The 14536-nt window shown below is 37.8% G+C and overlaps 2 protein-coding genes across 4 annotated transcripts in view; one reads left to right on the top strand and one right to left on the bottom strand.

The window, feature by feature from the left end:
• The first annotated feature begins 968 nt into the window (after positions 1 to 968).
• LOC111819201 (interferon-inducible protein AIM2-like) lies at positions 969 to 2155 on the top strand. Its single transcript, XM_023725360.1, is given in 1 exon segment — positions 969 to 2155. A coding segment is annotated over 1 exon segment (411 nt). The 5' UTR covers positions 969 to 1292; the 3' UTR covers positions 1704 to 2155.
• Positions 2156 to 7213: 5058 nt separating this feature from the next.
• IFI16 (interferon gamma inducible protein 16) overlaps positions 7214 to 14536 on the bottom strand; it is an 83758-nt gene continuing 76435 nt past the window's right edge. For 2 of the 3 annotated variants that reach the window (XM_023725357.1, XM_023725359.1), the window contains 3 exons: positions 13741 to 14160; positions 11669 to 11857; positions 7214 to 9287 (listed from right to left, as the gene is read on the bottom strand). In XM_023725357.1, the coding sequence (XP_023581125.1) occupies positions 9258 to 9287; positions 11669 to 11857; positions 13741 to 14160 (639 nt within the window). In that variant the 3' untranslated portion in view covers positions 7214 to 9257. Of the gene's footprint in view, positions 9288 to 10457; positions 10519 to 11668; positions 11858 to 13740; positions 14161 to 14536 lie in introns of those variants that run through there. The other variant, XM_023725358.1, reaches the window with a different exon arrangement.

Raw genomic sequence — 14536 nt, 5'->3', positions numbered from 1 at the left:
GTTAAGAGCTTGGCTGCTAACCAATAGGTTGACAGTTCAAATCTACCAGCTGCTCCTTGGAAACTCTATGGGGCAGTTCTACTCTGTCCTATAGAGTCACTATGAGTCAGAATCGACTTGATGGCAACAAGTTTTGGTTCTGGAATTGCTAATGATCGTGAGCATTTCCTCATGTGTCTGTTAGCCACCTGGAGGTTTTCTATGGTGAAGTGTGTGTTCATGTCCTTTGCCCATTTTTTAAGTGGATTATTTGTCTTTTTGTTGTTGAGGTGTTGTAGTATCTTGTAGATTTTAGAGATTAGACCCTTGGCTATGACCTTTGTCATAGCCAAAAATTTTTTCCCAGTCTGTATGTTCTCTTTTTACTCTTTTGGTGAAGTCTTTTGATGAGAATATGTGTTTAACTTTTAGGAGCTCCCAGTTATCTAGCTTCTCTTCTGCTGTTTGTGCATTGTTAGCTATCATTTGTATCCTATTTATGCCATATATTAGGGTCCCTGGCATTATCCCTTGTTTTCCTTCCATGATCTTTATAGTTTTAGATTTTATATTCATCTTTAGTCCATTTTGAGTTAGTTCTTGTGTATGGTGTGAGGTATGGATCCTGCTTCTTTTTTTACAGGTGGACATCCAGTTATGCCGGAACCATTTGTTAAAGAGGCTGTCTTTTCCCCCATTTAACAGACTTTGGGCCTTTGTCAAATGAATTTACTTCTGGGTTCTCTATTCTGTTCCATTGGTTTATGTGTCTGTTGTTGTACCAGCCTTTTTTGACAACCAAGGCTATATAACAAGCTCTAAAATCAGGTATTGTGGGGCCTCTCACTTTGTTCTTCTTCAGTAATGCTTTACTTATCCAGGATATCTTCCCTTTCCATATAAAGTTGGTGATTTGTTTCTCCATCTCATTAAAGAATGCTCTTGGAATTTGGATTGTGATTGCATTGTATCTGTAGGTCACTTTGGGTAGAATTGACATTTTCACAGTATGGAGTTTTCCTATCTATGAGCATGGTATGTTTTTCCACTTATTTAGGTCTCATTTGGTTTCTTGCAGTAGTTTTTTGTAGTTTTCTTCTTATGGTCTTTGTATTCTCTTTTCTATCTAGGTAGTTCTATAGTTCTAGGTTTCAAATCTCTTTCTAACCCCTCTAGATCTCTTCCTTTGATTTGACCTATCTTTACTTGATTTCCTTATGTTTAACATTGTGAGTGAAGTAAAGCTCCTGGATAATACCTTTGTTACTCACAGCTTGTCTTTGTCCTGTTGTCTTCATCCTTAGCAGAAACAGATGGTGGTCCAGGAGAAATCTATTCAAGAAATAGGGCTGCAGAAAGGCCATATCACAGTAATGGTGTTGAAAGCAATGAAGCTATTCAAATTTGAGACCCAAAAAGGGAAGAAAGAGATGATGTTTCATGATTCAGTGGCTATTGAGAGTGAATTCAATATAAAGCTAAAAGATAAACTCACCCTAAAGACAATAATTATAATATAACGGTAGTATTGGCATAATGGTTTTCTGGAAATTCATAGTACCTCAGTTGTGTTTGATGCTGAATCTGACCAAAAGATCAGTGCCCCAAACCACATTATCAGAAAAGCTGGTGAAACCTCAAAGATCAATAAGCTTCAAACTCAGCCTCTTGGAAAAATTGTGAATGGAATGTTTGTAATACAGAAGATAAGTTCCTATGTATAATTTTGTATTGATTAGTCTGAATAACTTTTCTCCACTCTGAGATTGAAGGGACTTTAGAAATCATTCATTTTAATGCTTTATATAGAGGAAAAACAAACATAAAAATCTAAACAGATAAACCCAAAAAGAACTAATGTGCCACAAAGTTAATGATGTATCCATACTCAAATACGTCTGAAGTCTTTTTATTCTCATGAAGCCATCACAACCCTCTTTCAACTTTTTTTTATTCTTGTAGCCTCTGAAAAAGGAATTACTTCTTACACAAATAATGTTTGCCCTCTGCATTATTTTTGTACTTTATGCATACATATGATCTTTATTTTAAGTGACTATCATTGTGATATATATGTATATATGTGTACACATACATGTGTGTGTATATATGTACATACATGCATACATATATATGTATATCTCCTATTGGTTCTGTTTTTCTGGAGTACCCTAATACATTGAATAAAATTATAAATAACTAATTTCACAGAAAGAAAATATGTAAGGCTAGTGGTATGGATTGAATTGTGTCCCCCCAAAATATGTGTCAACTTGGCTAGGCCATGATTTCCAGTACTGTGTAGTTGTCCTCCATTTTGTGATCTGATGTAATTTTTCTCCATTTTGTGATGTGTTGTAAATCCTAAACTCTTCCTGTGATTATAATCTCATTTGTAAATGGTTTATGTTTGTCATACTAATGAAGCAGGATTAGGTTATGTTAATGAGGATTAGGTCATTTTTGTTATGTTAATGAGGCAAGATTAAGGTGTATCTTGAGTTAATATCTCTTGAGATATAAAAGAGATTAGACAAGCAAGCTAAGTAGCAGAGATGGGGGAAGAGAAATGTCAAGTCACATGAGGATTGCCCAGGAGCAGAAGTTCCAGGAGACAAAGACCTTCCTTGGAGCTGACAGAGAGAGAAAGCCTTTCCCTAAAACCAGCATCCTGAATTCAAACTTGTAGCCTCCTAAACTGTGAGAAAATAAATTTCTGTTTGTTAAAGCCACCCATTTATGGTATTTCTGTTATAGCACTACTAAATAACTAAGACAGCTAATAAACATGAAAAGGTTGTCAATTTCCCTAATAACCAGAGAAATACAATTAAACAAATAATGAACAAAACTCTGTTGTCCACTTAAGATGTAGAAAGCTGGAAAGAGCCTCTCTCTCACATTCCAACAACAAAATGAAGTCATATAACCTGTGAAATCACAATCTTTTTGAAGTCGTTAGAGAACTGAGTTTGTAGGCAACCAACTAATCTAAAATCTAAGGAAAGACCTACATCTCCAAGGACCGATGAGATGCAAACGCTTACTTAGAAGCAGACAGTGGACTCTAGATATGACACAAAATAAAATAATTTAGCTAGAATTTTTAGTGAATTGCTAAAGGTTCCACTTGGGCTACCATGAGAATATAGAACCACTGGGAACCACAACCACAAGAAGAAATTGCACCCACCTTCAGTGTTTTCCATGGACCTGTGGTACAATGAATTACTTCATATGGCCTGTCTAGCCATGGTCTTGTGACTCAAACACAATGATTGAGTGGGACCATGCAAATATGGTGTATGGAACCTGTGACAGTTGGGTTATGTGTCAACTTGGCTAGGCCATGATTCCCAATATTGTATGGTTGTCCTCCATTTTATGTGTTGTGGATCCTGATTTCTACATGTTGATGAGGCAGGATTGGTATAGGGTGTTTCTTGAGTTGAAGCCTTGCAGGAGAGCATGACTCAAGTCTCACTCTTACTGAAGTTACACCCTTCCCTGGGATGTGGCCTGCATCTGAGATATCTGTGTGTGTCCCGGGAAGGCTCTCTCTCTTTGCATCTGGATCTGGCATCTGGGTCATGATCAACTGACCTCCGGTTATTGGGACTCTAGCCTCCTGTGACCCTGCTGCCTGACTTGCCAATTCTGGGATTTGCCCGCCTCCACAGCCCCTTGGGCTGGCAGCCCATCATCTGACCTGATCAGCCAGCTTACACAGCTTTGTGAGCAGCAGCCTGTGGTCTGAACTGCCGGTTTGGGTTCGTCAGCCCCTGTAGCCACGTGGGTTGGGAGAAGCCTACACCTGACCCATGAATTTGGGTCTTGACAGCCTCCACAACCATGTGAGTCATTTCCTTTGTAGGTTTGTGAGTTATGTGAGATATTGCAGTGAATTAGGGAACCGAAAAATGAGAGGGAGAGTACTGAGCGGAGAGGGAGTAGTTGATGTTAGAGATGATGGAGTGGTACACAGCTTGGAAAAGTTGGACATTTGGGACATCTTTAACTTCCACATCATAGGAACCAGCTTTGTGCTGATCTTTATAAAATAAATTACTTGTTTAGGACCTAACTAGGTGATTTTTAGAAAGATTATGGGCAGGCCAGGAAGAGGGAAAGAGCAGCCACAGTAGGAAAGGCATGGATCCCTGCCTGAATTCTTCTCCCTTATGGAATCAAAGTTATAAACCTCTTGGGGAAAGGCAGCAAAACTTACAACCTTTGGAGCACAGAGAAAAACTCATTGTAACAGAGGGAAACAAACAAAAAGTTGTTCTATCCCTGGGGAAACAGAAGAAATATATTCTGGGCATAGAATATTAAGGGTTTCTCATAGCTTGAGCAAAGAGAGAATCACAATGAAAATCCCATCCCCAAGACCCAGGGACACGGTGTCTACCAAAGACTGAGGCTGAACCAGAACAACAGACAACTCCTCACAGACTCCTCCCCATTCTGCTTCTTTTCACCAAGCGGAACAAGGAACAAATAACAAGTAACAAGTTAATTATATGTAAAGAAACATTCTCTCTGGTCCTGGTGTAAACGGAAGATTTAAAGCTGATTGTGAGGCAGACATTGAGAATAAATATCTGGCAAAATCCCTGGCACAAACACAATGTAGCTCCAGAGGAATTTTAAGTCTGTGGTAACCATAACAACAACAACAAATCACAAACCCAGCTCTACTCCTGACCAGATTGACTCAACCCATGCTTATTCACAGGAATACATACTGTTGACTGTCACAGATGGCTTTCAGCAAAAATTGTGAGGCACACAAAGAAGCAAAAGAAAAACAACAGGCAAACAACAAAACAAACAAAAAACACCATAAAGAGACAAATCACTTAAAAAAGATCCTAAGTTACATATGATACATATGTTGGAACTATCAGATAGGGAATTTAAAAGAGGTGGACAACATACTATGGAGTAGTTCTGCTCTACACACACGGGGTTGCTATGAGTTGGGATCAACCTGACAGCAACTAAAGACAACAACAACATGCATCATCAGATAGATACTTTCAACAGAGAAATGGAAACCATGGGAAAGAATCTAATGAAATAGCTACGAGTGAAAAAACACAGTTAGAAAGATGAAGAATGCCTTCAATAAAATCATCAGTAGACTTGACCCATTACAGGAAAGAACTTGAAGACAACCTGCTGCGGTTGAGTGGAGCTTTGTGGGATGTATGGTATCTGTTGCAACTAATTAACTCTGCCACTGACTGCAAAGGCAGTTATAGAAAATACATAAATGAATGGACATGTTTCTGTTCCAATAAAACTTCATTATGGAGACCGAAATTTGAATTTCATACAATTTTAATGTGCCACAAAGTATTTTTCTTTCAATTTTTTCCAATCATTACAAAAATGTAAAAACAATTTTTAGCTTGTGGGCTATACAAAAACAGATGGCAGACTAAAAAAAAAAAAAAAAAAAAAACAGGCAAAAGGCCAGACTTGGCCCAGGGATCATAGTTTGACAACCCCTGGTCTAAAGCAAAAATAATAACAATGTATTGTGTGTAGACTATTTGAGAAATATGAAATGGAGAAATTAGGAGTATGTTTTTGGAAGATCCTTACACAATACACAAAGCAGTATAATATTATTTGAAGATAGATTCCAATTAATTAAAGAGGTATATTGTAAACCCTAGGGAAATCACTGTAATTTGTTAAAGAAATACAAATAATATGATAATTTTGTGGTTTTGGAAAAAGGATAGACATGTAGATGAATGGAAAAGAATAGGGAGCCCAGAAATGGACCCACACATATACAATCAATTGATTTGCTAGTAAGGTGCAAACACAATTCAATGAAAAAAGGTTAATATTTTCAACAAATAGTTATCCATATGCACGAATAAATCTTTATCCATTCCTCATTCTCTATACAAAAATGAATTTGAAATGGATCATTGACTTAAACGTAAAAACCTAAAATAAAACTTCTTGAAGAAAACAGAAAACCTTTGGGAACCTCGGCTTAGGCAAAAATTTTTAGATACAACACCAAAAGCACAATATATAAAACACTTTTCATAATTCGAATTTTTCCAAAATGACGAACTTCTACTCTTAAAAAAATACTGTTAAGAGAATGAAAAGGTAAGCTATAGATTGGGAGTTAATATTTGCCTGTTACAGAACTGAGAAAGAACTGCTTTCCAGAATTTATAAAGAACTCTCAAAACTCAATAATATGAAAACAATGAGTTTTTTATTAACTATTAATTAATTATAGTTATTAATTATTAATCCTATTTTTACAATGAGGAGACTGAGGCGTTCTAATTACAATTTCCATAAGCAAAGATGTATTTCTTTATGTACATATGAACATATAAATGAATGGAAATATCTGGGGTCTGAAACAATACACAGTAAACTGATGATGATGATTTTCTTTGGAGAAAAAAGTGTGATTGTTCCAGGTTTCAAAAAGGATATCAAATTATTTGATTTTTTTTTTTACAGTAAGAATATAATCACTTGTCTTACAGGTGAATACAAATAAACATAAGAAATAATGACTTTTAAAATTAATCATAAAAAATTTAAGATGTGTAAAATGTATAAAAAATGATGCAATTAATTTCCATGTCTCGCCATACAGCTATAGAGAAAGAATATTGCCTATACAGCTGAGTTTGTCTCTTCTAAATGTAGCCATACTATGATACCCTAGAGATCCTTCCAGAGTTATTTCTTTGCCTCCTAAATATCTTCAAAGCATTGGTAGAAACCATATTTCTAAGATGTCTATGGTGATAGATAAGCATCTCTATGGACTGTTGTGACCATCTCTTTGGTTCATGCACTTCAAATCTAGGGGAATCTCTAGTTTCTTCCTTACTTTCCTCCAAGGAGGGACTGTGATATGAGGCAAATTGCAAAATATAAGATAAAGTGGGGGCGTGGAATTAGAGGACTAAGCTGTGTAAGTTAAAAAAAAATCAGTGAGGCAATCTTTTGGATGGAGTGTCATTTCTTGCTCATCTCATTTAAGGGCACCCTTATACTTAGAAGACAGAAGCTCAAATGGAAGTTAACATGATTTTAAGGAAAAAAAAGGCATTGGGCAGGTCATTTAAATGATTCCTTCTCTAACTCTTAATCAGAGAAAGTTTACAGAAAGCAACATGAATTCGAAATATTGGAATAGCTCAGAATATAAACATCATTTGTGCATGAAGCAGTCTTTTTTTTTTTTTAGTGTCCATTAATCAAATTTGAATTTGGTGGACGTTTTAGTAATCTTTGATGTTTGCTCAGGAGGAAATCTATTTCCTAACTGGCTGAGTGATTTTTGATCTTGACCACTTCACTCAATCTCTCTGGGCTTCAATTTTCTCATTTTTAGATAATATAACTTCTCAAGTGCCTTAATAATCTGGATCCTGAAAATGACCAAAATTATCTTGAATATATCTAACAGAATGCTATTAGGATAACATTAGTCTAGGAAACAAAAAATGTCTAAATCTTATTCTCAGCATCTAAGCTTGAGACGGATAGGGTTAACTGTGCTGGCAGAATAAAAGAGCTGTTAAAAGACTACCACCTAGAAGTTGGGTAAACAAGAACCACATCCTGTCAACATAAAATAAGGTTAGAACGACCTGTGAATTACTACTTCCTCCTTAGTATTTTTCTAGTCCCTTTCCCCTTATTATAGGCTCCACATGCACAGAAAAACAAAGTGTGACTGTTGTTTTGGCCCACTGAAGGGGGCAAAGTAATACGGGAGATCAGTGCACCTGTGCCATATCCCATATCCCATGATAAGTCATGCTGAGAGCTGCTGAGGGGACTTTGTCTTGAATGTCAGCAGGTTCCATCTTGGATTCCAGATGTGCCCGCAATCTAATTAGTATGCACTACCATTCCAAAGAGTACCTACCCCTTCAAAGGAACCCTCCGAACATTCATTGCTCTATTGTCCCCACAGAACCCATATAAGCCCTAGCCTTGCTTCCCCTTGTGATTCAGTCTTTTGGAGAGACATGAGCCCTGACTGACTCCTTTTACTTGTCAAAAAATTGTCTCCTCTGTGTATTCTTACAAAAGAAAGACAAGGACCCATTGAGTCCAGAGTGCCTCCGTGCCCTCGATGGTAACAAGCCTACTTTAAAAAAAAAAAAAGAGTGTGGTGAGTCAACAAATCGACTTCAACTTATGGAGGCCCCTTGTGTGTCAGAGTAGAACTTCTCCATAAGGTTTTCAATGACTAATTTTTCAGAGTACATTGCCAGGCCTGTCTTCCAAGGCACCTCTGGGTGGACTCTTCTGGTTACCAGCTGAGCACATTAACTGTTTGCACCACCCAGGGACTCTTATGTGAAATGTAGAGCCAGGAAATGTGATTGGAGAGCTACTGAGGAGGTTTTGGTACTTGAGTAAATGAATGGGACCAGATATTTCTCATCAGGCAGTGCTAGAAATGCTTCTAACCTACACTAGTGCCTTCATACAAATCATCACAAGGTACCTCTTTTGGCAGACAAATTACCCAATTATGCCCTCTCTGAGAAGGCTGATTCTGAAAAGATATTTCTTGTTCTGAGCTAAAGCAGTTCCTCTCCAGGAAAAAGCACTTGGTAATGGAAGCACAGGCTGGATTTCAGCCCTATCTGCCCCTTCATCTGGGTTCTTTGGTGCAGGGTAAACCAACTAACACATTGCTGTCAAGTCAATTCTGACTCATAGCAATTCTATAGGAGAGAGTAGAACTGTCCCACAGGGTTTCCAAGGAGTGGCTGGTGGATTCGACTGCCAACATTTTGGTTAGCAGCTGAGCTCTTAACCACCTCACCACAGACTGTTTATTCTTGGCCGGGGACTTCTCCGCTAAAGATCCCACCCAGAGTGTGGACCTGTGTGTCTCATCCTGATTTACAGATCACAAACTATTTGTTTTTCAGCAATTCACAAATGGATTACAGAGACTCTTAGGAAACACCTCTAGAGGTGCGGGGGAGAAGGTTTTTTATTTTTTTCAAATTATAAAATTTATAGACAAAAAACGTAGTTCTTAGAAAATACAAAACAAAACAAAAGAATTCTAATGCTGTTACCTAGAGTTAATAGCTGGTAAATATATTGCTTATTTCAACCAGATATATCTATGTGGTTTCTTTTTCCATATGTAGGTCTTATCTCCATAAACATCACTATGAATGACAGCCAGGGATTTAGAAGGAGGACTCTAATCAAGCTTCCATACTTGAATTAGGACTGAGTGGCTATTTGTTGTGTTCCTTGGTCTTGATAACCTTGAAGAATAAAGAGATAAAGACCAATTGAGATACAGCTAGTCATACATATCTCCCTTCACTCACTCTGTAGTTAACTACTCCCCATGGGCCACATCCCTTCCCCTCTTCCCTTTTTAAAGTCTCTTCTCTCACTCTCACCCATCTCCTTTAATGTACTCCTGTCCTTTAGCTACCACCCACCTCCCTTGGTTGGGAGCCTGAAATCAAATATTCACTCATATCCATGAGCACATATGGATTGGGCAAGAGGTGTCAGGTAGCGACAGGAGAGAGGAAGGAGCTGGTTTACCCAATATCGGACGGTGAGGGGAAGATTTTGACTGGGGAAGAAAGGTAAGAGGAGAGTTCAAAAGATATTTCTGACATAATAGCTGGGAAGATAAATGTTGGGATGTTTGCAATGATGGAACCAAGAAATAGAGATCTAAGAATGTGTGCATTTCTGTGTGCCTGGATATATCAGCATTTGTATTTTATTTGTTTGGATTCCAATGTTAGATTGGGTTAGTGTTACCAAGAATCCCAAAAGGGTGTGCTTGAGTGTGATAAAGAGCATGGACTTTGTCATGTAGATCCAGCCACCTCTGTCTGTTGTAGACCAGGATGTGCATTTCACTAAAGGCAGATACCACTGGGTTCTGAAATGCTCAGGGGGATCCTTGGTCATTTAGGTTTGATATGAGCTCTGCTGATCATCCTCTTCCTCCCCTGGCTGTTGTTTACCACAAAAGATTAAATAAGTTAATATATGGAAAGCCCTTAGAAGAGTGTCTGGCTCATTCTGAGTCCTACAGTCACTTAAAACTTAACCTGTTCAAAGCAGAACACATTTTTGTTCCCTGGACTCTGCTCTTCCTACTGTGTCCTTTACTTTTGTGAATGGTACCATCATCATCCATGAGACAGAGCCCCCACAGTGTTGCATTAAAAATCCCATTTCCTTTGCTGGGCTTCCTCCTCCCCACCCCTGCTTTGTTTTTGAATCCTGCTTTTGCTAGGAGGTTTTATGTAAACCCCATTGTGTCTGCATATTATGATTAAGAATGTTGCTGACGTAACTTGTATGAACTCCCTACTTGTAAACCCCTTAAAAGGAACTTGTCTCCTCACCCTTGGGGCGCAGTCTTGGCAGCAGTGGCTCAGACTGGTGCCTTTCCTGTTCTCCCACCTCGGTCTCTTGTTTATTGGTCGATACGAGTCATGCTGAGCAAGAACCTGGGGTTTCCACCTGGTAACATCCAGATGCCTGTGATAGCCACCTCGAAATTATCTTTGAATCCTTCGTCTCCCTTACCAATATCCTCTAATTAGTCACAAGTAACCTAATAATACAAGACTTTCTCTTTATCCACCCAAGCCTGCCTGTACTTTTCACTTCTTGTTTGGATTTCTGCAATAAACTTCTGACTGATCTTCCCATCTCCAGGGGCCTACCTCTAACCTACTGTCCAGGATGTTGTCAGAAAAACATGTGTTCTCCTCCTAAAGGACTTTATTTCCATCCCATGTATTTTCTCTCTTCTCTCTCTCTCTTTCTCCCTTCCTTTCTTCCTCCATCCTTCCCTCCTTTCCTTCTTTTCTTCCTTCCTTCCTTTCTTTTCTTCTTTCTCCCTCTCTCTTTCTTTCTTTTTTTTTGCTATTTACTATGAAATTCATGTTCCTTAACTTCTGACAAAAGACCAGTCATTATCTGGCTTCCCCCACCCCACATCTACCAAAAGTACAAGTTTGTAAAACACCTTATGGTGCTTAACAGTTTTGGATCATTATATACACAGTGTTCTTTTTTTCTAGAAAGTTACTCTCCTTTTTTTTTTTCCATGTATGTATAGCTGACAATAATAGCTACAATATATTGAATGCTTACGATTTGAAAGTCACTGTGATAAGTGATATCTATGCATTATCTTGTCAAATCTTCAGAACTACTTTCTGAGGTTGAAAATATTTCCCCCATTTTCAGCTGAGGAACCTGAGGTTCATAGTATTTCATTTCTTCAGGCAACTAGAAATCTCAGAGTCAGGGTTTGAAACAAATCTGCCTTAATAAAGCTCAAATTCTTATATCTCAGCCTTGGTAGATTTTACAAATTCTTTAATATTTAACCTAGGTATCATACCATTTGAAAGCTCCTCTGAATTTTCTCTTTTCAATGTAATTAAAAATATTCTCTCAAGGATGGAAGGAAGGAAGGAAAGAAATGAAAGGAAAAAAGAAGAAAGACAAAATGAAAAACTTTGTACATGTTAAAGCGCAAGGCTTAATTTTTTTGCTACCTACAGAACTCTCTGTGTAATAGCAGCAGTCTAGTTTTCTTAAAGCATAAATGAAGTAATCCACCACATTGGAAGAATGATATTCCCCAAGCAGTTCCCACCTTGATGAAACTATGAAGTACAGATTTCAGCTGCCTCCTCTCTTCATTTGATTCCAATTCAAAGCAGATGAATTGACATTCATCGCCTTCCTCACATTTGATTCGGGTTAATTGTCCAAACACGCTTACTTCCATCTTCCCTGTATCATCTTGTATTTCATAGAATATGTGTTTTTCCACCACCCTTTTCTGCAAAAATAAAACAAAAACAGAACCATCTTCTAATGTCTGGATAAGGAATTTCCACATCTAAGAGAAGTACAAGAGTGTTAGTGGAAACTTGTCTCTGACAAGTTATATAGGAGTTGTAGACCAGGAATTACAGTTAGGAGTAGCTTTAGATGAATGTTCAGAATATGACCCCTTTCAGATCTTCTGTCTAGCCTACCTTCTAGGTATTTATCTACCTGACTGACTCCTCCAGAAAAACTGTTTTCCTTATTTTTGCTGTTTCTACCTCAGGACAGCTGAGGTTTCTTAAGAAGCCTGGATACAGAGGAATCTGATAAGCTTGTTAGATTTCTTTGGCAGCTATCCCAGCACAGGGGGGAAGAAAGAAAAAAACAAAAGACAATTCAAGATTCATTGTATGGCTGAGAAAGATTGTTTCAAGTCCTTATTAAGTAGATTGTTACTCAACATGCAATTCCTTCTACTATCTTTTCCATTTATTCACTCTTCTCCAACATGCCCACCCTCTTTGATTCTAGATCATCCAGTCCAGTCCAATTGTTCTAGTTTCTATTTCACTTATACTTTTATTCTTTTGTCCTACAAATGCATATATAAGCACTGCCATTGTTACAGAGTAATTTGTGTCCCCACAGAAAATATGATGAAATCCTAACTCCCATACTTCTGAATGTGACCTTGTTTGAAGTTAGGGTTTTTGATGATGTTGTCAGTCAAGTTAATATGAGGTTACACGGGAGTAGGGTGGGTCCTAATCCTATATGACTGGTGTTTTTATAAAAGAGGAGAAGAGATACAGAGATAGAGACAAACAGGATGGACAATCTTGTGAAAATGCATATACAAGCCAAGGAAAACCTGAGGATACCAGAAGTTGGGAGAGACAAGTAGTAATCTTCCCTAGAGACTTTGTAGAGAGCATGAATTGACTGACATGTTGATTTGTACTTCTAGCCTCCAGAACTATGAGACAATAAATTTCTGTTCTTATAAACCAAAGTTTTTTGTATTTTGTTACAGCAGCCCTAGGAAACTAACAGAGTCATTTAAACAGAGTATAGAAAACAGCACAGGTAAAATTAAAGAGTCAGCCTAGAAGACATATATAATGGAATGTGAAAAAATACTTCAAATAAGAAGTTAAGTCAGCTAAGCTTGGTGTATACATCGGTTATTGAGGCTAGAAGATACACCCTAATTTTGGACCTCAGCAAACTTTTCTGTATTATATGGTCCATATTTGTAAACTGGTGTTAAACTGCATGAATTCTTTAGATTTTTCATCTTTAGTCTCTTATTATTTGATGCCAAAATAAATTGCTCAGCAATAATTTGATGAGTGAATAAATGGGACAAAGGTGACAGCACTTTAATGTCCAGATGATTATAATTGTAGCTTACTGTTGATCATGGTTACATTCTAAGGGAGAATGGTCCAATGACTTCTTACCCAGGTGGTCACAACCAGAATCCAAGCTCAAGTGGGCAATTCTTTACTCACAATTAAGTTAACGTGTTCACTGATACAAATGAGGCAGAACTGAAGTAAATAAAATCCTAAGGATATATATGGTGATCTAAACTCTGTGCTGCTCTGGACCACTATGGCTGTGAATGACCATCAGAGCTGAAAAAAAAAATGCCAAGGTTTCCCATCAAATTGCTTTCTAAAGAACTTATATGGAAATATTTTGGAAAGAAGAATGTAAAAGATTACTGAGTCCATACTCTTAAGTGGGAAGATTCCACCCAACTATCCCTGCTAAGGGGGACCTTGAATTCTGGGTTCATAAGTTGACCAAATTCCAGCTGGCAAGTAAAGACTTTTAAATTCTAGTGTTGCAGAAGAAAAATTATATAAAACAATGGTGTAAACCTACCTTATGGACCTTAAACACCCCATTCACAAATGTTCCTTGAACTTGCAAGCAAAGATGACTGATTTTAGGAGTTGCATTTGCATTTGCAATAAGTGTGCTTGAGATGTCCATCTTTTGGTCAGCATTAAGATTAGAAACAGATGAGACACGATACACCTCCAAGAAGCCATTGCGGCCAACATAATTGGATATGGCAATGACCCTGTTTGGGATAAACTTCTCCTTCAGGCTTATATCAAAAACCTTCACTCGGAAGAATTCACTCTCAGTAGCCACTGTGGCATGAAACATCTTTCTCTCCTCTTTTCCGTAATCATATACAAACGGCTCTGTTGCTTTCAGCACCATCACTTTTTTCGGTCCCCTCTGGACACCCTCTTCTCTGGAAGCTTCTTTAGGTTCAGTCTTCAGTATTGGTTTCTAGAATGGACACATCAAACAGCAGGCATAATTAGGACAGGGAATACAGGGCCACTTTTTAGTGAAAACCCCCTCAGATTCAATCTTGAGTCTCAAGAAACACAAAAATTGGGTGGAGTTGTAGAATAACTAGACAAGGATGGCTGACATGGATGGAAAGAAGGTTATAAACGGGTATAATTTAGCTAATGGAAGAAGTTTGAGAAGATTTAAAAATTAATTTAATTTTTATTCTTCATTGCTTTATAAGTATACAAAGAAGAATATTTTTCTTTAACAAGAATAAACCCTAGGAGAAGCTATGCAGAGACAGTGAGCAATGGCAATGCTGTCGTGAAATCCTTCCCAAGATAGATGAGGATGGAACAATAGTCTC

This window comes from Trichechus manatus, unplaced genomic scaffold (assembly GCF_000243295.1).
Source record: "Trichechus manatus latirostris isolate Lorelei unplaced genomic scaffold, TriManLat1.0 scaffold00300, whole genome shotgun sequence".
In the NCBI taxonomy this organism is placed as follows: domain Eukaryota; kingdom Metazoa; phylum Chordata; class Mammalia; order Sirenia; family Trichechidae; genus Trichechus; species Trichechus manatus.
Note: the sequence above shows the minus strand (reverse complement) of the source record. Positions and strands in the feature narration are given on the sequence as shown.